This window comes from Ursus americanus, chromosome 8 (assembly GCF_024610735.1).
Source record: "Ursus americanus isolate L20-20 chromosome 8, mUrsAme1.1.p, whole genome shotgun sequence".
NCBI lineage: Eukaryota > Metazoa > Chordata > Mammalia > Carnivora > Ursidae > Ursus > Ursus americanus.
The window spans coordinates 31,212,375-31,238,228 of NC_142134.1; the positions used below are offsets into that span (position 1 = coordinate 31,212,375).

At 37.1% G+C, this 25,854-nt stretch overlaps 1 protein-coding gene and 1 long non-coding RNA gene across 3 annotated transcripts in view; one reads left to right on the top strand and one right to left on the bottom strand.

Moving 5' to 3' along the window:
• LOC148109557 (uncharacterized) overlaps nt 1-25,854 on the bottom strand; it is a 296,308-nt gene that overhangs the window by 266,888 nt on the left and 3,566 nt on the right. For both annotated transcript variants that reach the window (XR_015725457.1, XR_015725456.1), the window contains exons 2-3: nt 21,703-21,839; nt 16,218-16,276 (exon numbers count right to left, since the gene is read on the bottom strand). This is a non-coding gene — a long non-coding RNA (uncharacterized LOC148109557). The remainder of the gene's footprint in view (nt 1-16,217; nt 16,277-21,702; nt 21,840-25,854) is intronic.
• GNRHR (gonadotropin releasing hormone receptor) lies at nt 1,286-15,618 on the top strand. Its single transcript, XM_045771493.2, has 3 exons — nt 1,286-1,847; nt 12,785-13,004; nt 15,374-15,618. The coding sequence occupies exons 1-3, from the start codon at nt 1,329-1,331 to the stop codon at nt 15,616-15,618; spliced, it is 984 nt and encodes a 327-aa protein (XP_045627449.1). The 5' UTR covers nt 1,286-1,328.

Sequence of the window (25,854 nt, forward strand, 5' to 3'; positions counted from 1 at the left end):
ACTAATGAACCAACAAGAATGGACCATCTAAGTCAAAAGAATCACCTATATTCTTTTTTCAAAATGATTTTATTTATTTATTTATTTATTTGGGAAGGAGAGAGAGAGCATGATCAGGGGGAGGGGCAGAAGGAGAGGGAGAACATTGCTCCTCACTGAGCCAGGAGCCCAACATGGGACTCAATCTTAGGATCCTGAGTTCATGATCTGAGCTGAAGGCAGACGCTTAACCGACTGAGCCACCCAGGCTCCCTGAGTCACCTATACTCTTAATGTTATTCCTGCTTTAGCAACCACAAAAGCAAACTAGTTGACAAAAGACAAATCAAGCTAGTGATTTAATAAATTCCAGTGTAAGTCATATCAGTGTTAGTAAATAACATCATCAAACACTCACCATGAGCGCTAAGGGAGTAAGACAGAGAGTTTCTAAGTGGCCCCAATTTGAAATGATCAGATAACGTATAAAGGAATTTAAGCAAATATCTATATTATACATAAACATGTATAAATGTGGGTACAGCATTTATACACTATTCTCTCCAATATCTAGCTACGTTATGCAGTAATGTGTGATTATGGCAAGTATAAAATTTAAACAATTATAAAAGCAAGCCATAATAGAAAAGAGTTAATCATTTTTGCTGCAGCCTAAGCATGAACAGTCAGGCCATTTAGATCAATAGATAAATTTGAATGCAGACCAATTTGTATTAGATCAAATTAATTCTGTAAAGATATTAATTTGATGTTTTGTGGAAGATGGTTTTAAATGAACATATTTGTCTAGTGTTTGAATGTACAGCAGTGTGTGATTGAAAAAGAAAAACAAATGTTTTTGAGAAATGAATTGATTTCTTAAAACAACAGATTTGAACTGGATAGAGTTCTTTTTTAGTATTTTTCTTCATTTTCATTTTGTATCTGTTGGACAGAACAATAACACTTAATAGTTTTTAGAAAATCTCTTTATTAAGTCATGTAAATAGTAGCATGAGTGGATTTTAAATTTAAGTGTCCTTCTCTACTTAGGAAAAATGTTGTGAACACCAGGCCATCTGCTGCAGTGCTACGGTTACCTTTGGCCCTCAGGAAGCGTTGCCCGCGCTCTGTTTGAGCACTCTGTTGGATTATGAGCCCACAAAACAAGTTCACCTTGATCTTTTACGTGAAACATGAAGTAGCTCAGGGACGAAATTTGACATAAATCTAAACCTGTGACGTTTCCATCTAAAGAAGGCAGAAATAAAACAAGCTTTGGGCTAGATTACAACAAAACATCAGAAGTGCTGGAAACACGAGTCTTGAAGCTCCATCCGCCGGGAAATATGGCGAGCGTCTCTCCTGAACAGAATCAAAATCACTGCTCAGTGGTAAACGACAGCAACCCGCTAATGCAGGGCAACCTCCCCACCCTGACCTTATCTGGAAAGATCCGCGTGACCGTTACTTTCTTTCTTTTTCTACTCTCTACAACTTTTAATGCTTCTTTCTTGTTGAAACTGCAGAAGTGGACTCAAAAAACAGAGAAAGGGAAAAAGCGCTCCAGAATGAAGGTGCTTTTAAAACATCTGACCTTAGCCAACCTGTTAGAGACTCTGATAGTCATGCCACTGGATGGAATGTGGAACGTTACAGTCCAATGGTATGCTGGAGAGTTCCTCTGCAAAGTCCTCAGCTACCTGAAGCTTTTCTCCATGTACGCCCCAGCCTTCATGATGGTAGTGATCAGCCTGGACCGCTCCCTGGCCATCACGAGGCCTCTAGCTATGAAAAGCAATGGCAAGCTTGGACAGTCCATGATTGGCTTGGCCTGGCTCCTCAGTGGTATCTTTGCTGGACCACAGGTAAACCATTATCTTGAACTTGTTAGGATACGGCAATCACAGATTCCTATCTAAACTTGACTACTGTATTGGGTGACCACATGTCAGAGGCAGTATTGAATTATCTTTGAGAGCTCGGACTCGGGAAATCAGAGAGTGGAGTTTAATCCTGGCTCTGTTACCTTGGGCACATTTTTTAACTTCTCTGCGTTTCAGTTCCTTCATTATAAAATGGAGGTAATACCTACTTTAGGCAGCTTTTCTGAAGATTAAATGAACAGTGTATTAAAGTGTCTAGCATAATCTCTGGTACCGAGTAAATGCTCCTCAAGAAACGTAGCTATTGTCAAATTTTACCTCATCCCCATCTTATTCTTTCATCTAGTTTTCCGCTCACTCTGATTGATATGGTAAATGGAGAAAATCTTGAGGAACTGTGACATCTGCATAGGTAGAAAGTGTTTATAACATGTCTCATCTGGACTTCTTGCCTGGAAACTATTCTGTCACTGTTGCAACTTAGAATCATTCTCAACTAGTATGCTGTTCTGCAGTTTGTAGCTGGGTGAGATTGAACAAAGGAAAAGTGGGAAATCCTGGACATCTGAAATTTGAATATTTCTCTGAGATTGACTTGAGCTTATCTGGAGGGAGGCTAGACTGCAACTGATAGCAAAATTAGGATCGTTGGTGTAGGCACAGGTCTTCTGGTATAGGCAGGTGTCGCTCCAGATTGTCCTCAGCAGAGGCAACCTGATTAATTGACCTGCAGAATCTACCTTTTCAGCAGTCATATCTCTGAAGAAAAGGACACATTCTTACAGACAGCAAAGATCCTTTAATAAGAGATAAAGAAGTTGTCCGTACGTTTGTAAATGTACTGTATGAAGATGAACCCAGGGTATGAGGATGTGTCAAGAAGTGACATCCAAGTTAACCAGGATGTTCCAAAACCCAGCCACTATAAATGGAAGTTATCTAGACATTCTACATGCGGCAGGCAGTTAGAAAAACAAACAAAAACAAACAAACAAAAATCCTGCCATGCAGGATTAATAATAATCCTCATTAATAATCCTCATTAAATACAGCAAAACACTAGAAAGTTGAATAACCAAATTTTCCTGCCAATTCCTCACTTAACTAATAGTTTTTGGACACTAGATCAATTTAATTACAGTGTATTTTATGGCAGGAGAAATGGGAAAAGCTAAAGTGTTTTGATGTCCCTGGAGAAAAGTGTATTATAAGATTCTTACAGTGAATGAATATGCGAGAACAGGTTTAGTAAATGCGTCTGTCGAAATGAGGTTATTTAGCTAAGGCTTATGCCTGAAGTTTTCCATTTTGTTTCTTTAAAGTAAGAATGCTGCTTATTTATTGGTTTTCTTAGGGAAGATAAGCAAGTTAGGCTCTTCACACTGAGTCTGATACTGATGAAACAAAGAAACAGCCCTCAAAGAAAATGTAATTCAGTTGTGGAGACAAAACTTATGTAAAACTAATAATGACTATATCCTAAACACTTTTAAAACCTATTACAAGTGTAAGAAGAAGGAGAGATAAGTAAGAGTTGAAATGGGGAAGGAATGTTTTAAGGTTAAAGGTAGGATACCTTGAGTCTTTTAAGATGGATGGTATTTGGATGGAAAAAATAAGTCAAAGATCACATTTATTTTTCAGCAAGTGTTGCAAAGTGTGATTAACTTTCACAGGAGACTTGTCTGGCTGAAGCAAAAGATTGAAAGGTAGGACTGGCAGGAAATCAGATTTGACGGTTGCTCCCTTTTCTTCCACCTTGTAGTGAACTATGTCATAAAACATCGTGATTATGCATTTGCTGGTTTTTGCCATTAAGGCATACGCTATTAGGTGATGGAGACTCTGCTATGTTCAACTTCATTAATACTCATAGTACCTAATAAGATAACTAGCAAAAATACTAATTTAAAATGTTTGGATAATGTGATTTCTCTTCAGATCAAATAAATCCTTCACCTTCTCCTTAAACAAAAAGTGTGGATGAGTGAATCAGTGAATGAGGGGGTATGATGGACCTGTGTTACAAAAGACAGTGATAACCAGGGGAAATTCTGAAATTAACGTGGGAGCCATAAATCCTCCATAAATCCTTTGTGCATCCTGAACAAGAAACAAAGTGATTTTTTAAGAAAAAAAAAGTTTGAGAAAATTTACATAGACCCAAACAGATGCAAAAGACAGAGAAGGGGCGCCTGGGTGGCACAGCGGTTAAGCGTCTGCCTTCGGCTCAGGGTGTAATCCCGGCATACCGGGATCGAGTCCCACATCAGGCTCCTCCGCTATGAGCCTGCTTCTTCCTCTCCCACTCCCCCTGCTGTGTTCCCTCTCTCGCTGGCTGTCTCTCTGTCACATAAATAAATAAAATCTTTAAAAAAAAAAAAAGACAGAGAAACCTTTTCCAGCTTTTCTGGCTATGAGGTGATTAAGTTGGTGGCTAGGGTAGTCTCAGAGAGAATCGATTGTAAGAGGGACATTTCAAACAAAAAACAAAGCTTAGCAACAAGTTGGATTTAGGGATTTAATAACCAGAGGGTGAAAAACTATAGCTCCAATATTTTTAGCCAAGGAGATTTAACAGTAAAACCATTGAAACAGGAAGGTAGGTTGGGAAAAGGAGTGTTTGTCTGCCTGTTTGTTTCTCTGTTTGCTTGAAGGGGGAGGGAAGGCAGGCTCTGAAAAGTGCTGAAAACATTTGCTTTAGGACATAACGTTACTGATATAAGATCATTGTATAAGTACAGGTATTTGGAAAGTAGTTGGTAAGTTGGGATACTGATGAAAGTCTAAACAGAAGTAGAAATAGGTCAGTTTGAGGGGCACCTGGGTGGCTAAGTTGGTTGAGTGTTTGACTCTTGATTTCAGCTCTGGTGGTGATCTCAGGGTCATGGGATTAAGCCCCCCTTCAGGCTCTGTGAACTGCCTCGTGCGTGCGTGCGTGCGCTCTCTCTCTCGACGTAAATATTTTTTTAAAAAAGAAAAGAAATAGGTCAATTTGTGATATTAACTGAAATGCAAACCAATAATGTCAGTCTCCTTTAAAGGACTGTCCCAGAGGCTATAAAAAATATATTGCTTCTTTAATTCAATTATTTTCATCTAAGTATATCACAGCAATAATAGAAAGATAGTGTCAAATACTCATCTATCCTGATGTAGTAAAAAGATGAAATTAAATTTGAATTGTTTACGATGTTCGTCTACTAGCCTGACCTCAAGCACATTAGTCTTCCTGAGAGATCTATGTGAATATGGGCCACAGAAAATGATGGTACTATTTTATGGTGAAACACATGACTCATCCTTACTTTCAGCAGCAGACAAAATTTATAAAGCACTTTACTGAAGTTTCCTGAAAAACCTCATTCTATGCAGTATGTAACAGCCATGTTACTATCCCCATCTGGCATATCAGAGAAAGTACAAAGAGAATGTTTGAGAGCAATGGCATGCAAACCTTTCTGGCAGCAACCCAAAGTAAGAAATACATACCACATAGAGACTTCGTCTGTCTCTCACACCTATAACTGAGAAAATATTTCATAAAATATTCAACTCTGTTTCATTTCATTTTTTAATGTTGATTGCAAGTAACCAATGGGTAGACTCTGCAGTTCAGGGATGCCTGGGTGGCTCAGCTGGTTAAGCGTCATTGGTTGGATCAGGTCATGATCCCAGAGTCCTGGGATCTAGGCCCACATCCATCAGACTCCTTGCTCAGCAGGGAGCCTGCTTCTCCCTCTGCCTGCCACTCCCCCTGCTTGTGTGCTCTCTCTCGCGTGCTCTCTCTCTCTCTCTCTCTCTGACAAATAAATAAAATCTTTAAAAAAAATCTGCATTTCAAAAACGATTGGTCTGAAGGGATTCATTGACTTTCCCAATGTCACTTGGGCTGTTGGACTCATGTCTTTTTATTAAGTCCAGGTTTTCTTCTTTTTAGAGCTCTTGCTATCTCTCTGAATAAAAGAGGTTTTAATCCCATGACTAATGTTACACATATTTAATGGGAAAGATGAGAGACCAAAAGGACTTTTTATTTCTAGACTGTGGTAAATCACAAGTCCACCTCATGCTTCACCACACTCTACGGATAAGCCCGCTGACAAAGCTGCATCTTCCCGCGGCAAAGTCACACTGAAAGGATGACTTTAATCACCATCCTCTGGTGCATATATTGATCGTCAATTACTTGAGTAATTCCATGATGGATTGAGGATATATTTCCAGATATTTCAGCATAGCATAGCTGAACTTTCAAACTTTTTCCTAGTAATGGAATTTTTTTAAAAGCAAAATTCTATCTGGAGCCCCCAAAAATACATGAAACATGTAAGTGGAGCTGTTCTTGCTGAAGAGGGATAAGGGAAGCCAGTCTTCTGCTCAAGCATCATGGTCTCTGAAGACCTTAGACCTCCCTGCAGCAAAGCTTCGAAGGCAATAGAATAGTAGAAATGGCATGAGAATTGGATTTAAACAAAGTTGGCTTTAAGTCCCAATGCTGTCTCTTACCATCTCTGTGGCTCTGAGTAAATTACTTCACTAAATTTAAAAGAGTAGTGGTGAAGAATAAATGGTAAAGAATAAGACACATAAGATCACCTAGTACAAGACTTTATACTTAGACACTCCGTTAATGTTCATTCATTCCTCTCCTCCTGTTTTCATTCCTTTGTTCATAATAGAGTTTTTGAAGTCAGGAGGGAAAATAATAGGGAAATATGAGTATGAATATTAAATGATTCCTCAAGAGACAGCAAAGAGAATTGCTTACATGAAGATTGATTATTTCCAATTTCTCAAAATTATAGCATTCATTCTGACTGATAAGTCAGTTTTGTCAAACTACCTCCTAGTTACTAGGCTATCCTCCTCATTCTGAAAGCTATATATGCCAAAGCATAATAATTCCAGTCTTGAAGCTATCATTTGTAACAGTAAAATAAGGTTGGAAGAAAGGAAAGAAGGAAGGGTGACAGAGAAAGAAGGAAAGAAAGAGGAAGAAAAGAAAAAGGAAGGGAAGGGAAGGAACAAACATGACCTGAAAGAAAATCTGCCTTCAGACTCTGTGTGGTTGGGCCGATAAGTACATGTTGAGGAGAAAACATGTCCTGAATTAGGTGTGCTCATATCTAATCAAAACTCACATGGTTTCCAACGACAGTCATCTCCCACCACAAGAAGCGTTTGCAGAAGTTCATACCACTAGTTTATCTGTGTTAATATGGAGCATTACATCCTGACAGCATTTAAACTCTATCGCTAACCCAGATTGGAAGGCAAGATATATGAGACATCCTTTAGTCTTTGGTGTAAAGATATGTGGTCTGAAGACATAGAAAGGCTTGCCTGGACACACAGAATGCACTCGATTGGACTAGAATGCACTTCTGAACTTGACAAGCAGCTTAAATCCAATCAATACTCATCACACGTGTACAATATGCCAAGAAGGATACTAGGACATAGGAGTAGCACACTAATAACATAAATAACAACAATCAACATAAGTAAATAACAATGATGATGATAAATATTAGTTTATGGAAGACATAAATATGTGTCAGGAATTGTGCTAAATCCTTTTGCATGCATTATTTCATGTAAGGCTCCCAAAAACCCTATATATTGTATACAGTTATTATCTTTATTTTATTCATACAGAAACCAAGGTTAAGAACGTTCCATAAAATGCCCAAGAGTACAGTCTAGTAAGTGCAGATCCAGTTAACTCCATACCCAGGGCTTTTACCTACTACTCTATATCACACCACGCAGTGTTGTCTATTTCATTTTTTCCTGTAGGAGACTTGAGAAGGAAAAGGCAGGAAAGTCTTAAGTTGAGAATAGATGGTTAAGAGCTATCAGGAAAAGATATATGGTAAACATTTATAAATATATAAATAAATATACATGAACACACATTTATAAGTTGTGTGCCTTGAAATTTTTATAATAATAATGGTTACAATTTATACAGTACTGTGTGCCAGGCATTATTCTAAGTGCTTTGCAAGCATTAACTCATGTAATTGTCTTGAAAGCTCCTAGCAGTAAATATTATTGATATCTCCATTTTATAGACAAGGAAACTGAAGCACATCATCTAAAGATAGTTACCGCTGGAAAAGATGCAGTGATAATGTAATTAGTCTGGGGTAAGGCGAGGGCTAAAAACAACACTCTAAGAAGCATCTGCAAATGACTGTAAAGAAGGAAAACAGATGGCTCTTGTTTATGGTAGAATAAAGCAAACACCGAGAGAACTGGGGCCAAGGATGAGAAAGGAGAAACTAAGAAATTAAAGAATTATAATCCAAGGACAAAAAACAAAACACTGGATGTAAAAGTGGATCCCTATATTAATCATTCCAATGAAGATGGCCTTGGAGCACAAAATAAGCTAGGTTCAGCTTATTCATGGGCAGGTAGGATTCTGAGTTACCATAACACTCTACTGTATCACTCTTCTAGAACTTAAAACAGTCTACCTTGTGTGACAGGTGTCACATACATGCTATAGCTTCCCTACCAAATTTTAAATTCTCTGATAGCAGGATATATCTGGTTCATCTTTTATGACAGAGAGCATCTAGTACAGTTTTTGACCAAGAAGTTGCTTTAACAAAAAGCATTCGGAGTGCCTGGGTGGCTCAGTCGGTTATGCATCAGACTTTTGATTTCAGCTCAGGTCATGATCTCAGGGTCGTGAGATCCAGGCCCGTGAAGGCTCTGTGCTCAGTGTGGAGTCTGCTTGAGATTCTCTCTCCCTCTCCCTCTGCCCCTCCCCCACACCCCCGTGCACATTTCTCTCTCACAACAAAAAAATAAATAAAAAATAAGCATTTATTAAACAAAGATAACCATTAGCTCAAATCATAGTACTTTATTTCAAAGTCATTTTATTGAAAGTTTCATCATTATGATTTATTATGAGTATGAAATATGAAATATTAAAGTGAAAATCTGGCAGAGCAGTGCAGAACAGAAAGTTAAACTTGGGTCCTCTGGACCCAAGTATGATTGGGAAGATGGGGAGAGAAGCAGCTAAGGTTTTAAAGAAATACCAGATTCTCAGGTTCTATGTGAAGTAACCCCTCCAAAGACTTCAACTCACAATACCTGTTGGGCCAAATTCAAAACTAAACTTTAAATAAGGTCAGGTTGCAAAGAAGTATAGAAAATTTAAATGGTTACTTTGTGATGTGGAAAAAGTTGGTCTGGATTGTAAAGTAGAAGTAGCTGAATAGGTGTTTGAATCGCTGAACTTTAAATTTGATTATCTGATCATTGGGCGCCCTCTAGTGGATTAATTTAAAAATACTATTTTTGCCCTTGATAAAAGATCTGAAACTGAAAATTAACATTTTAATTACAAATAAAAGATACACCATTGTATTTCATATTATGTTTATTATATTTTATTTTAGTTTATTATATTTATAGTTTATTAAATTTTTCTACTCTACAAGCAAAGAAAGGAAACATAGGGTTTTTTTTTTTTTTTAGGCACACCACTCCCATTCCAATACCCCAAAAAGGAAAGAAATCCTGGGCCTGTGGAACTAATTAAATTACACTAAAATTTATTAATTCAATCAAAAACTTTAAAAGATGAATACTGTGCCTCATTTGCTTAAGATTTTTTAAATCCTGTAGCATTTTTGTTTGCATTTACTTTCTATTAGTTTTACAGTGCTTGGGTACTCTTATCTTTTCATTTTAATAATGCATCATAGTAAAATGAAGTTTCTCAGTGGAAAAGCTTAGAAATGACTGGATAAGAGTTTGCTTGATAAATGGGGAAACAATGAATAAATGACTATTAAAACTTATTTTTGAAAACTACTTGCAACATTTCCTTAATAGTTGATACAATTTGTGATTCAAAAAAACGTAATTTCACTTAAAGAAAGGTTGCAAGAATCATACAAATATTTCTGGAATACCTTTCCCTGGGCTTCCCCAAATATTAACATTTTACTGCATCTGTTTATTTACTTTGTCTCTTATATACACTTTTTTCTGAATTGTTTAAAAGTAAATTCAGATAAGATGTCCCTTTTAATACTTCAGTGTGTTTTTTCTGGCACATACAGTACAAGTATCAAAATCAGGAAATTAGCACTGAAAAAACACTATTATTTAATCTATATAACTTATTCATATCTCACCAATTATCCCAATAATGTCCCTTTTAACAAAAGAAAATCCAAGATTATGCATTGGATTCAGCTGCCACATTTCATTAGCCTCCTTTAAATTGGAACCATTCCTCAGTCTCTCTGTGTTTCATGACATTGACATTTCTGAAGAGTGCAGGCCACTTATTTTGTAGAATGCCCCTCTATTGGAGTTTGTCTGATGTTTTCTCATGGTTAGATGTAGATTATGCACTTTAGACAGAAATACCAAAGAAGTGATGGTGAGTACTTCTCAATGCATTATATAAGGAAGTAGCTGCTGTCCATGGTCCCGTTATTGGCTATGTTAACTTAATTATTTGGTTATTTCTCTATAGTCAAGTTGTTAATTTTACTCTTCATAATGAATAAGTATCTTGCAGGTATAGTTAGAAATTATGTAAATATCCTGCTTTCCTCAAACTTCATCCATGTTTTTACCATTCATTGACAACTCTTGCCTGAACCATTTATTATTACCATTTGGTAATCACTACTTTCATTATTCCTTATACATTTATTAGTTGGCTTTCTACAATAATAGAGTTTTTTCCCCTGCCCCCATTTCTTTGTTGTTACTGTTTTGTAATGTATGTCAGCATAGACAAATGGATTCTTACCCTATTCAACAGTTAATCATTCCTTTTTATCAGGGCTTTGCTTTTTGGTTTTGGGGTTTTGTTTTCAATGCTTACACTGTCCCAGATTTTCTCTCAATCTGGCTGCAGAGCTCTTCTGACATGTTCCACTATTCTTTTAGTACTTCCTGGCTTTTTGGCATAAGCTGTTCCAAGTGCATGTAGTTTGCCTATGCCAACCTCGGGAATCACCCACTTCTCCAATGAGCTCTGGTTCCTTTTGGTAGAGAATGGTATTTAGAAAACAAGATCTGGGTACAAGAGTGGTGGATGTATTGCCACTAGGATGTCATTGTTCCTAGGCTCCCAGCAGACAGAGCTAGAAAATAAACACACACACACACACACACACACACACACACACACACACAGAGAGAGAGAGAGAGAGAGACAGAGACACGCACACATGCACAAAAATCTACATAGAGATTTTCCTTACTCTTTTTCTGCAGGTATATAGCACTCCATTGTGTGGTCCACTGGATTTTATTCAGCTACTGTTGTATGAATTGGTACTTACATTATTTCCAATTCTTTCCAGTTACAAACAATGCATCAATGAATAACCTTGTGCCTATGTATTTTCATATAATGGAAGTAGGAATGTATCTTCAGAGTAAATTCCTGGATGTCAGATTGCTGGGTCAAAGGGGAATGCAGATGTAGTTATGCTACTTATTGCCAAATTCTTCTCCGTGATAAGGGAACAGAAGGCAAGCTGAGGACAGAGCAGAGGCTGACACTGCCCCCCCCCCGCCCCCAGATGGGATATATGTGACATTCCTCGTGCACTCCTGGCTGCCCTAAAGCTAAGGAAAGGAAAAACAAATAGTTAACTTATAGAGACCACATGGCTGCCCTAAAGCTAAGGAAAGGAAAAACAAATAGTTAACTTATAGAGACCACAATCCTGCAACACCGGAGTCTCCCTCAGTTTACAAATGTCTTAGCAATGTACAAGAACAAAGCATTTCTATCAATAACCTAGCTTCCAGAAGGGAATGTAGATACAATTAAATGTCCTTATAATCTGCAGCCCATTGGCAGATCTTTGAAGCAGGCAGAGTATAATGTTCCTGCAGAAAGTTCCCAACTATCTTCATGTTAATGCCTTGCTAGAGGGAAAAACCTTAACTTGACAATGGCAAGGCCTCCAGTATCCTGTGAGTCTTCTTTAACATGTGAAAATCCCTTTGAAACCTCCCTCTTTCCTTACCTCCCCCAACCCCATAGTACATAATCAATCACCCCTCACATCCAGGGGCAGCAGCTCTTTCTGCCCACGGGTCCTGTCCCCGTGCTTTAATAAACCACCATTTTGCACCAAAGGCGTCTCAAGAATTCTTTCTTGGTCCTCGGCTCTGGACTCCACCCCACTGAACCTCACCTATATTCCAAAAACCACATCATCCATAGTGGTTGTGCCAATTTGCATTCCCACTAGAAATGTGGGAGAATATCTCTTTCCCCACAACCTGGCCATGAGAGTGTGTTGCTATTTTTCATTTTTGCCAATCTTGAGAGTGAAAAATGCCATTTTAGTGTAGGCTGAATTGGCTTTTTCTTTATCACAAATGAGGTTGAACATCTTTTCATATGCTGAAGGGCACTGCTATATCTTTTTTTGTGAATGGTCTATTCATGTCTTTTGACCATTTTAATGGGGTTTTCTGTCTCAAAAATAAAATTTAAATATGTATTTTGGGGACACATTCTAACTGTTAGACACAGTTTGGGGTGCTGCAGATATAATAATAAACAAAGTCACTTGCGAAAACTTTACTCATTATAATTGCATATGAAATTGAAATACAAACAGTGTTTAAATCTTTGGCTGATGATTGTTCTACCAGGTTGAAATAAGTTCCAAAAAATCCAAAATCCTATAGACCCATTCACATTACCCAAACATATTTTAAGTCCACTTACAACTTTTCGGTGAAGAGCCAAAAGGATACTGTCAAGGAGCTAAGCCATCGCTTTGGCCAACATGTTCAAAGGCCTATAGCATACAGAAGAAGAAAGCTTTCAAGAAAAAATGCAAATACTGTTTGAAAGAAAGTGATGCCATTTTCCAATTTTTTTTTCTTTTCTCATACAGTTATATATCTTCAGGATGATCCACTTAGCAGATAGCTCTGGACAGACAGAAGGTTTCTCTCAATGTGTAACACACTGCAGTTTTCCGCAATGGTGGCATCAAGCCTTTTATAACTTCTTCACCTTCAGCTGCCTCTTCATCATCCCTCTTCTCATCACATTAATCTGCAATGCAAAAATCATCTTCACCCTGACGCGAGTCCTTCATCAGGACCCCCACAGTACGTATTCCTTAGATTCGGTTTTAATTGTGGGTAAACAGGTTTTAAACAGCAATATTCAAGGCAGAGTGGCACATACGAGGTGCCAGATACTATTCTAAGCAATTTGCATATTTAATATTCACAGTAACTCCGTGAGGTGATACTTTTATTATACTTTTACTATCCCCAATTTACAGATGAGATAATTTGGTATCTCCCAATGTTCCAAATTTGTACCATGAAATTTAAAACGAAACAACAATTACTTCATTTTACCCAGTATAAGCATTAGCAAATTGCTCCTGCTGGGCCCACCACAACACTATACCAAACACCTGATTTCTAGAATATTGCAAAGCACACCTCCTTAAGTGGTAGTCAAGAGACTCGTTCAAGTTAAGCTGTTCCGTTTCACACTCAAATCCCCTATTCCACACAACATAACAGTGCACGTGTGTACGTGCATGTGCTGGTGTGCAAAATATTGTTGAATATGTCATTGACTCTTTCATCTGAATCCTCACAGCTGTGGTGGTGCCTTTTTGCTTCCATAACCTGGTGCAGTCTTGCAAACTAAAATTTATGAATTTGCAAAGTAAACATGGCTATGTTGGCACGACATCCAAAAGACATGTTACCAATGGCACGGTGCATAAGTTATACATGGTACAACTTAACAGGAAAATCATGTTAATTACTGTAGCGTGATCATTCTCAGCAGATATTTTCTCAAGGAAATAATCACGGTAATGCTCTATAGTAGATATTTGGGCAGTTCCCAGCACAAAATGGTATTTGATACTTCTTAAGAAGTATACTGCAAAAACGTCTGCCCTGCCCTCAAAATCTCATTCCAGGGAAATTCAGTTCTATAAGGGATACCTAAGAAGGGCTCATGGAGAGTCCCAAATAGGGATTAATCTGAAGACATGTGAGCTAGGCAGAAGCAGAGCAACAAAACAGCAGAGGCAAGGAGCAATAGTTGAATGTTACTAACACCGATTTAGTTAATTAATCATTTCTTTATTCAACTAATATGTATTAACTACTCAGTATTGCTGGAACTGGTGATGCGGATACCATGGTGAATAAAACAGCCCAGTAACTATCCCTCTTTCATGGAGTCTACAGTCTAGAAGACAGTAAAACAGTAAACCAATAAAGAAATGGGATGATATCTCAAAAGAGGTAGAAGGACAGTATGTTACAGGACGTTCAACATTTTTTCAGAGTCAGCCAAGATGCTTTTTTAAATGTGTTCATTCCTATTGATTGCTTTATTACTTGTGTCATTAAAGTTTACAGATATTGAGGATTAAATGAAATAATGTGTGAAAAGAACAAGGCCCATGGCAAGGTACAGAGTAAATGATAACTAGGTTTGTATGACAGAAATCTGTAACCAATCTGTACCCAATAAATTACTGATTTTAACATCTCTAGTCAAAAATTAATTTTATAATTAAAACATCACACATGTAAATGTTTTCCTCCATATTTCCACTCTTTTGTCATCAATGAGTAAGAAGTTGCAAAATGGCTACTTCTACAAAGCATGATCTATTTCCCTCAGAAAAAAATACAGCATGTGAAGAGTATTTTTTATTTTAAAATGGCAGTTCTGGATTACGAAATACAAGAATAGATTTTGGGTACTTTAAAACTGCAGTTAAGAACTATGTGCCAAACGTCATGCAAGCAGCCTGTTAGAGTCAGCATTTCCATTAAACTCCAAGGAATTTCCACACACACACACACACACACACCCCACATACACCACACACCCCACATATGTAACAAACACACGCACACACCTCACATACACCGCACAGATGCCACGAGCTCCACACATACACCATACACACACCACACTACAACCACGCACAACACATACATGGGAACTTTAAATGATTTGCTGATATGAAAAGGGAAATTGCTTTGAATATCATAGAAGCACGTGGTTGAGAAAGATAACTTTGGACAACACACTTTCGCCACATGTGATTCTTATCATCCTTACTGCCAGAGCTACTCGGATAGTAAGTATAGTTCTGTGTAAACACATAATTCAATTCAGCTCAGCTTTAGTCTACTCTCTTAAATGTATGTTTTTAGAGTTTGAGTACCTACACATTTCAAATCCAAATTAGTTTGGTGGAAATGTATTTTTAAGAGCACTGCCATCTTTAATCTTCTCTATTCATTACATGACATAGTGGAAAACTCGGAACATTAATATCCTTTTCAAAAATTTTTCATTATTAAAAATATCAGGAATTTGTTCCTATTCCATTAATTAGTTTGAATTAGTGACTCTTCCTTTTTGTCCACTTTGGTTTTGTAATAAAACTGGCCTTTAAACACCTATTTTTTTCTCTATCTAACAGAGTTACAACTGAATCAATCCAAGAATAATATACCAAGAGCTCGGCTGAGGACCCTAAAGATGACAGTTGCATTTGCCACTTCATTTACTGTCTGCTGGACCCCCTACTATGTCCTAGGAATTTGGTACTGGTTTGATCCTGAAATGTTAAACAGGGTGTCAGATCCAGTAAATCACTTCTTTTTTCTTTTTGCTTTTTTAAATCCATGCTTTGATCCACTTATCTATGGATATTTCTCTTTGTAATTGATAGACCATGTAGGAAGTCATATAAAGAGGAGCAAGGTAGTGAATTTCATCAAATGGGAATAATAAACACAAAGGTCACAGCACATTTACATATAAACAAGGCAGAGTTTAAGTTTATATTAACATCTTCTTTTCAAAATCACTCAAATGCAAATTAAAAAAATACAAACACAAAGATAAAGAAAATTCAAGAAAAATAATAAAATATTCCATCATAATCATAAACTTCTGAATTAATGCCTGCCCTTTCTGGATTCCTGTAACACATTACATAGGTTTCTTATCACTTTCTCCTTGTCTATTAATATTTAAATGTTTAAAATAGCCATGGCCCTAAGGCAAAGAGATTCCAAAAAATAAGCCTGAGAAACCACAACACAGCCTTAACCTAGGCATACCTTTGAGAGTTTCTTTCCCAAGGGGCTTAGCAGCAATTATATCTTATGCTACAACAACATCTAAAGCACAGAGAGAGTATTTCCCCTGCCCATGAGATCAATCTTCCTTCCTCTGGTTAAAAAAAATGCAATGAATCTATTTCTTTTTTTTTATTTCAAAAGCATTCTGAAGTTTGAAGTATTCAGCAACCAACTCACCATCCATTCCACCGTAGTTCTCCTTCATCCCAGTCTTTACATGGAACAGCGTGAAGTGCCTTCATAAAAAGGAGAGGCGTCGAGGGATTAGTATTTGGACAGGGATTAGAACATTCCTCTAGGGGCGCCTGGGTGGCTCAGTCGTTAAGAGTCTGCCTTCGGCTCAGGGCATGATCCCAGCGTTCTGGGATCAAGCCCCACATCAGGCTCCTCCGCTAGGAGCCTGCTTCTTCCTCTCCCACTCCCCCTGCTTGCGTTCCCTCTCTCACTGGCTGTCTCTGTCAAATATAATAAATAAATTAAATTAAAAAAAAAAAAGAACATTCCTCTAGGCTCCATAGTCAATGGAGTTTGTGGTAATTAACTGTAGTAAAAACGTTTTTAAATAAAATCAAGAAAAGACTGATTATGCTTTACACATAATATGCCCTCTGTTTTAATATGATAGATTTTTTTCTGATTTCACTAAATCTATAATCCAAAAGTCCCTCAGAAAAACAAATAAGAAATCAAGCAAAAGCACAAGTGAAAAGATATTTGATACATAAGAGGAACATTGAAAACTACAGTTTTAATATATACAGGTCAAAGAAACAAAGTATTGAAAAAAGGAAAAGAAAAACTGTAAATGTGTAACTAACACCCACTGATAGATACATTAAGTGGTATGGTTTTCAAAATATGTGGGTACAATACCTCTTTTAATTCAGGCCTGTTTCTACCTGTTCCATGAGAAAGGGGGGGGATAAAAACTATGAGAATATAATATACATGACAAGAAAAGTTTAGAAAGGACTTTAAAGAAATTCAGCCATCATTTAACTTCTTAAAAAATAGGTAAAATACCATTATAGTCCTATGAGATCTGTAGTGCCACTCGAAGATGAAATGTAATTTCAAATTTTCCAGAGCATGTGGAACTGTAGAAAGTCAATTACGAATTAGACTAATGGAAGTCTTTCCTTATTTTTCTCTTCTCATACATTCTCTTCAGCGTAGTTGCATGTGTGTGTGTTCCCACCTCCTAATTTTCCAATTTTTCACTTCCACTGATCCTGTTTGTCACCATTCAGCTCCTTCCTTCTACTCTCTTCATTCATATTTTCTTTTTTACTAAGCCCATACCTTTAATTAAGCAATCCATGTGCCAACTCTACAGTTGTATTGCAAGGCTCAAAATTTGTAATGTGCTAAAATGCTCAAAGTTAACTTTTAAGGCATGTATATTGATACCAAGATTTAATAGTTCCACCAGATGACACAATGCTATCGATGTCACAACAAAACCAGTCTTCTTTAATCTTTATCATATACTATGATTCCTAAGTTGATAACAATTCTTACTTCCAGATTTAAAGGTAAAACAACACACATATATAAGATATAATTTAAGGGCTTTATTAGATATGTGTTTAATGAACATATATGTCAGTTTGGCTCTTAGATAATCAAGGAACTGTTTTATTTAGATAAGTTCTCAGGCATTTTTTGATACATTAACTAAAGGGCTATTCATAATTTGGTGCAGGGGTTTATAACCCATGGTCCATGCACAAGACTATATTTCAGTGCAACTGCTTTTCTTTTATTTCTATTTGTATTATTTTATGCATTTAAAAACATTATCCTGAAAGGGGTTTATAGGCCAAACCAGACTACCAAAGGAATTCACGTCATAAAGAAGGTTGAGTCCCTCACCGATTTTTGTATAAGAAAGTTTATTATAATAAAATTGTATCAGAATGTATTCATTTTAAATAAATAAAAATCTTTAAAAAGGTGGAGGGGGGCACCTGGGTGGCTCAGTCAGCCTCAGGTAAGCAGCTGACTTTGGCTCAGGTCATGATCTCAGGGTCCTGGGATCAGGGTTCCGCATCCGGCTCCCTGCTCAGTGGGGAGTCTGCTTCTCCCTCTCTGTCTGTGCTCTCTCTCAAGTAAATAAATAAAAATCTTTTAAAAATGAATGTATTTGTTTGTTTATATGCATGCATAATAATGTTAATATTGAACTGGATTGTTTCAATTTGGTTACTCACCATTTCAGACTTAGAAATTTTCTTAAGGCTCTGCCCTTCAACAGACGAATGGATAAAGAAGATGTGGTCCATATATACAATGGAATATTACTCAGCCATCAGAAAGAATGATTACCCAACATTTGCAACAACATGGACAGGAGTGGAGGAGATTATGCTAAGTGAAATAAGTTAAGCAGAGAAAGACAATTATCATATGGTTTCACTCATTTATGGAACCTAAGAAATAGCAGGGAGATCGGTAGGAGAAGGAAGAGAAGAATGAAGGGGGGATAAACAGAAGAAGGAATGAACCATGAAAGACTATGGACTCTGGGAAACAAACTGAGGGTTTCAGAGGGGAGGGGGGTGGGGGAATGGGATAGGCCAGTGATGGGTATTAAGGAGGGCACGTATTGCATGGACCACTGGGTGTTATACGCAAACAATGAATCATGGAACACTACATCAAAAACAAATGATGTACTGTATGGTGACTAACATAACATAATAAAAAATTTTAAAAAAAAAGAAATTTTCTTAAGGCTCAATATGTAATGAAAACCTTCTCAGAAATAAGTATATTATATAAATATTGTGGTCCATAAATTATAATATGGATATGTAATTTAAATTTATATCTCAAAAGGTAAATGTGGCTTTAAATTAAAGATATACCATTCAACATCGAATATTCAATATTTGATACTACAGTCGTTTACTCTATTCCCAATCATAGTAAAAGATGAAGATTCCTTGTAAAAAAAGGATATACTCTGTAGAGTGAATCCAATATATAGATAATTAAGATTCTATCTTGGCTGTCTCCTTTATTTAGCTTATAAAACTGACTATAATTTGGGTTTCCTCTTGCCTTTCAATTTAGTAAACAAATGACATAAACGAATGACAATGAATTGCACAAAGATTGCGCTAACTTAATTTCAGCCTAAGAAACAGAGCTATAACAGGTAAGAACGAAAAAAAAAAAATACTGGAAGAGGAACGGGTATCACAAACATTCCTTCCCAAGGAGTATATATCAGTGTAAATGAGTTAGGAGTTTCCTTAAAGTGACGTGGTCTCAGAATTTACTTTGTAGTCATAAAGATAATATTTATGGGCAGTTAAAATATGTTTAGAATTTCATCTATTCTACCTTTAGCCTAGTTTCAAATGTTGAGCCAATTCTTTGAGCTTGTCTAATTACTATAAATTGTGTCCATAGGAAACTAAAAAAAAGAATAAGGTCGCGTTTAATCCCTAATTAAAATTAATTTATTTAAATCTTCAATTTAATAGTTAGGGTTATTAAGTTTAAAAAAATCAAGTTTAAAACTATTAGCCTAATTTTTAAAGTTATATAATATATAAAATGCGTGTATAGGAATAGAAGAATATATGTAAAAAGTATTGATATCATTATCTTTGAGTGATTTTTTTAATCTTCTTTCTTGTGAATTCCTATAATTCCAAATTTCCAGAATGACCATATATTGCTTTCGTAATGAGAAAAAAATAATAAATATTATATGTGTGTGTTTGTATGACTTTTACGTGTCACCGTTTCTGTTAGAATTCTTTCTGCTGTAATAAGAAACGTCAGACTAGAAGTGACATATTTTCATCTCATGTTACAGGACGTTCATAGGTAAACATGCAGAACTGGTTAATTCAGAGCTTTGAGTCATTTTCTCTGCTTCCACTAGGCTTTCCTTTCGCGATTAGAAGTTAGTTGCCATTCTAAGTCTCAAAGAAAGCACGGCTCTCTCTCCCAGAACTTTCAGCACTTCCTTCTAAATCGGCTAGAACTGGAACACAAGGCCAATTCTAAACCAATCAATAGCAAAGGAGAGGGGAACTACCTTAAACACCTTAAGGGCATATTTCATTTTAGGGAGGCAGGACTCATTTCCCTGAATATTTCGCTACCAGATAACAAAAATAAAGAACTTACTTCCTTCTCTCCCTCTCTTTCTCTCTCCCTGCTTTCTCTCTCTCTCTCTCTCTCTCTCATTCTCTCTCCTCCTCTCCCACCCCTCCCTCTCTTTTTCTCTCTCTCTGCCCAGTCTCTCTCTTTCTTTCTCCTAAGGGCAGAAGGAGAATGTTTTAGAGGTCAGAAAGCAGCAGTAACTTCCACTATCAAAATAAAAATGAAACTATGCATACCACAAAGTTTAAATAGCACACAATTTAATACAAAGCATACAGACTAAATACAGTTATCAGAGCATAGTAATTGCATAGTAATTGTAGCCCTAAGGAGAAAGAACAGATTTTATTGTTTTCCACAATCTAAATCCAAACATTTTAAACCCCAGTAGTTGATATCTTCAATAGATGCAGAGGGCAGCGTCTGCCCAATTATTCACTTTCCTGGGAACTCTTGGCCCCTGTTTTGTGTTTGTCTGTTTTTATCATTTATTCCACTAGGTAAGAAATTTTCATAAGTTTTTAAAATTCTGGCTATCACTTCAGATCCAGAGAATGACTGTGAAATAAATTAGTAATTAAATTTGTGGCAATCTGAAGCAGATTTTCCATGAAGCTAATAAAACTTAACTTCAAGTTCCTTACTTACGCAGTTCCCTCCTAAGGCCCTGGGAAAGATGTCTTCACAATGTCATGTGTTTTGATAAAATTCACAAAAATAAGATATTATAATTGCAATGGGTTAAGACTATCTCTATCCCTTTTTATTCCCCTCTGTTTCCCTCCTCCCCTCAGATGAGGCAGTACTGGCATGGCCATGGATATCTTTACAATCCAGCTAAGAGTGAGTTGAAATAGGAATATATTAACATTGAATCTAGAGGGATATTATGTGGTTCTTGGTCACTTTCACATACAGTGAGGTCACTGCTAACCATCACAGTAAGCTTCTAGGCATATATGGTACTAGATAACATATTGGTAGCAATCATACTGATTTACCTGTCATAGTGACAGGAAAGTTTAAGGTCAGAGGTCATATCCATGATGTAAATGTGTCTGGACTTATGGCAACAGAACTATGTGGGTAAGAGAGGGAAAACAAGGTATAAAATGTACAGAAGCTGGTCTATGGAAAATTTTTCCAGTCCCTAGGATGAACACCCTAAAGTATTTCCCAATAAATCACAACTTTGTATAATCCACTCTGAGGACAGATGGAACCTGTGATTTGCTTCTAACCATGCTTTACTTATGGCAAAGCTCATGGGATGTGACTCCCTTGGTTAGGTTACAATAAGGCAAAGGTGATGGGGTTCCCATGATGCCCATGATTCATTCCCATGATTATATTATGTTATATAAGACTCCCATCTTAGCTGACTGGAACCAAATATTCCTGCCGCTCTTGAGAAAGCAAACAGCCATGCTGTGAACTATCTTTGCAGAGAAGACATGGGAGAGAATTGTAGGCAGCCTCCTGTGAAGGCTGGGCCCTCAGTCATACAAATGCAGGAAAATGAATTCTGCCAACAAACCTGAATAAACTTGGAAGTGGATTCCTCCTTAGTCAGTCCTCCAGAGAAATGCACAGCCTGGCCAACATCTTGATTACAGCCTGAAGAGACCCTGAGCAGAAGACCCAGTGTCACTCCAGGACTGTGTAGCCACAGAGCTGTAAGATAAGAAATATGTGTTGCTTTAAGTCTCTATGTTTGTGGTAATTAACTATGCAACAATAGAAAACTAATTATTTCACATGTATAATTATAAGGAAAAGATTTGGTCCTTATCAAATCCTAGTCAAAATGGAAATTCTCTGCTTAGAAATATACTTAACAATGCAGCATATACAAATATAAACTCCCCTACATTTCTTCCTTTTGACTTTTTGACTTAAAAAAGTCCTTTTCCTTTTCTTTTTTGACTTAAAATGTACAATGTGTCTGAATTTCTGTGTTTGTAGGACACAAAACTATATGCGGTACTAAATACATCAAGTATGTCTGTTTTATGCATCTCAATGCATCAGAAGTCATTACTAATAAAGAATTGTGAAATTGAAAGAAAACTTTTTAAACTATCAATATATAAAAAGTTATATTATAAAACATTATTATATAAAAACATAATCAGGGAGTATGCATCCAAAATAGCTTAGGGAAAAAAGTATTTTAGATTATGGCCAGGAATTAATGATAAAATTATTTCATTATTTTTGTAGATTGATGTTTATGGTATTTGTCAGCTTTTTGTAATTTGTGATTTCTTTTCTCCTTCTAACAAATTTTTTTCTTTTATACCCAATTATGTATTACAGAGAGCTCTCAAAATTATAAAAACTTCAGGCCCCAGAAAACATGAGTCCTCTGATAGGAAAGAACTAAACCCCTGCTTGCTTGCTTGCTTGCTTGCTTGCTTTCCTTCTTTTTAAGTAGGCTCCATGCCCAGTGTGAAACCCAACACAGGACTTGAACTCACAACCCCGAGATCAAGACCTGAGCTGAGATCAACAGTGAGATACTTAACCAACTAAGCCATCCAGGTCCCCCCACCCCTATGCTATTTCTAAGATCATTTCCACTTCCCAAATTTATACACTAGTCCTAGTAAAAGGATAAAATCGTATTTTCTTGCCGAGTTCGCCATCTTGATGATCTCTCCAGAAAGTTATACTTGCTAGGATGAGATCCTTCCTCATAGTTGCCATTCTAATGCCTCCTCTCCATCACACTTGGGACTGAAGTCTGTTCCTAAATCAGCTTTAACTGTCCTTTAGGAAAGGACATGCTACCTGATTTCAGACATCCCAGCTGCAAACTATATGCCAAGCTATGTACCAAAATTTTTAATGCTGCCTGTGTTTATATATTTCTAATTATGTTCTACTAATAATTATTATGTGTTCTACTTTCTAGGCTGTACTTTCTAACTTCACTAACAGCTGGTTCCTCTACAAACTGCTTACCCCAACAGATGTAGTTTCCAGAACTAGCTCCACAAAGTCTTCCCAAGTCTACTGCAGATAACAATCCCACAACCCGCTATTTGACAAAATACAACCACCATCAGAATAGCACTTTCAAATTCAATAGAAATAGATCTCAGAGAAATACAAATGCAGAAACTGACAAAGATTCATCAGAGCAGTGCTCTCTCACCTTCTTACTACTAAATCTATAAATCTTCCTCAAGGACATCCTGTTCTTTGTATCCTCCTATTACAGTGAAAGACTTCTCCCTGCTCCACTTAAAGGCCAATCCATTCCCCTTTGTTCTAGATACCATTCCCTCTCAACTTTCAAGGACATAACTTTTTCAGATCTCTTTCCTACACCATCAATCTCCACCTCTACTAAATCAACCCCATTGGCATATAAAAATACTTTATCATCTCACACCTCTAAAAAAATCCTCAACTATGTATTTGATTTCAGTTTCACCATCCACAATCCATTTCTCCATTCTTCACAGAACACTTCTCAAGAGTTGTCCACACCCGATCACTCCTCTTAATTCCCTTTTAATCTTCAACACATGTTAACCTGCATTCTGTTTCTTCTATTCCACTGAAACTCTTGTCAAGGTCACCAAAGATCACCTTACTATCAAAACTAATGGTGATTTCTCTATTCTTGACTTACTGTAATGCTTATCAATATTCAAATAATTGTCCATTCTCTCTGTAAGGAGCTCGGGTGGAGGAGGACTTCATCATACCTGGGAAAATACTGGAGTAGAGAGAGATGGAAGAGAAGACTTGACTTGGGAGATACCACATAACAAGGTAGTAGGTCAGGAGCTTGCCAAGCACAAGGGAGCTTCATGGAAGCTAAATTGATGTTTGAAGGCCATCCTTCTTCCTTCAACTGAGTAAAGCACATTGCCCTCATGGAGGTGACCTATTGATTGTTTCCTTATCATTATCTAGTGATAACCTTCCATTTTCAGATATCTGCACATCATCCCTCAATCATTCATGAAAATAGTCATTGTCCTAAAACAGTGCTGAGCCCCCATCTGAATAACCACTCTACGTGGAAATCCCACTTTTCATTAGTCTAGTACATTTTTAACTCCCCTGAAAAGGAAGAAGGGTAATTTTTTAAGAATTTGAGGAGAAAGTCCAGCATCAATACTTGAGTGGAACTGGACAGTGATGAAATCCTACACCTATTCACTTCCCAATTGAGACACTCTTCTTAGTTCTGTGAAACCATCCCCTCCTGGTTTTCTTCCTGTGTCACTCACAGTTCTTTCTCAGTTTCATTTTGTGTTCCTTCTTTTCTACCTAATATTTATATGGGCTCATGGCTAGGGATTTTTGTTTGTCTGTCTGTCTTCCGTCCCTTGGAAGTGAAAGACGGGGGGGGGGGGGGGGGGGAGCACACCTATACACCCATGTGCAAAGCATACATTAGAGGAAGTGGGTTAGAGCAGTGAAAAGTGTGCTCATAGGTCTGGCAGCACCACAGCATACACATCATCAGGGAATTTGTTAGAAATGCAAATTCTCAGGCTCTACGCAGGCATACTGAAGCAGAAATGCTAGGTGGGGTCCACAATTTGTGCTTTAACCGGCAAGCCAGGTGATTCTGGTATGTGCTGAAGTTTGATGGCCCCTGGGCTAGAGGTTCTGGCTATCAAATTGAAGATGAGAAAATAAGCCAAAGATGAGAAGGAGGATCATCTGAACATTGTTTCAGTCAAGAAAAAAAAAGGTGTAACTTTGGGAGGCAACTGAGTATGATGGTAAACAGTGACTGTAGCTGAATTGGGATCTTTGGAATAGGGCTCCGAACATCCTCTTTTATAAAAGGGCTTTTTTATGAAGGTGACTTTATCCTCCAATTGGGGCAGAACCTGGTGCACTTATAGGACATTCCCTAGAAAGCCACAAGGATGTGAAGCCCCACTTAGGTTACCTGTTTTCTATCAATATTAGCAGAAGGTTAAAATTAGGAGCATCATTTATTACGTTTTATCTCCAGTCACTGTTGCATAAGTAATTAAGTCAAATAAGAAAAGGGTCTTGGAAAATTATGCTTATTTTTTAATCTATGATTTGTCTATTTATTGCTCTGTAGGCAATATTTTTAAAATATTTCAGAAAAATGTAATTTGCACATATCCTAATTCATAGGACACTTAAGAGAATATTCATATTTTGAAAAGATTTATTTCCTTCACAAGGGAATTTCTCTGGGTTCTTCTAAATAGTTAGCTTCAAGCCAGTTCAAATGCTACTGCAAAACTTTTGGGCAAAGAAGCCTGCCTCAAAACTCAGGAGGTTGGCTGCTTTCCAACTATATTCACAAAGGTCTGGCCTCAGGACCCAGTACTTCCTATTCTTTTTGATAATCATGAAACAGGTGTTCCAGTTGTTGGGATCAGGGCATAACATACTAGGAAAATACTCAACGAGGAATAAAATTGGGCTCTGGTCCTGGCTCTGCACCTCCAATGGTGTGAATCTATTCGAGATGTTTAGCCATTTTAAGTCATCCTTGGTAAAACAATGGGGCTGTATATGTAGATGATGTTAAGTATCCTTCCTGTGCTAATATTCAATAACACAGGAGTATAAAGTGAAAAAATACATGTTAAAAAACTCTGTAATTATAAAGCACAACATAGATGTTATCTTTATAATTTATGATGTGAACTATTTGATTTACAGAAATCCAATT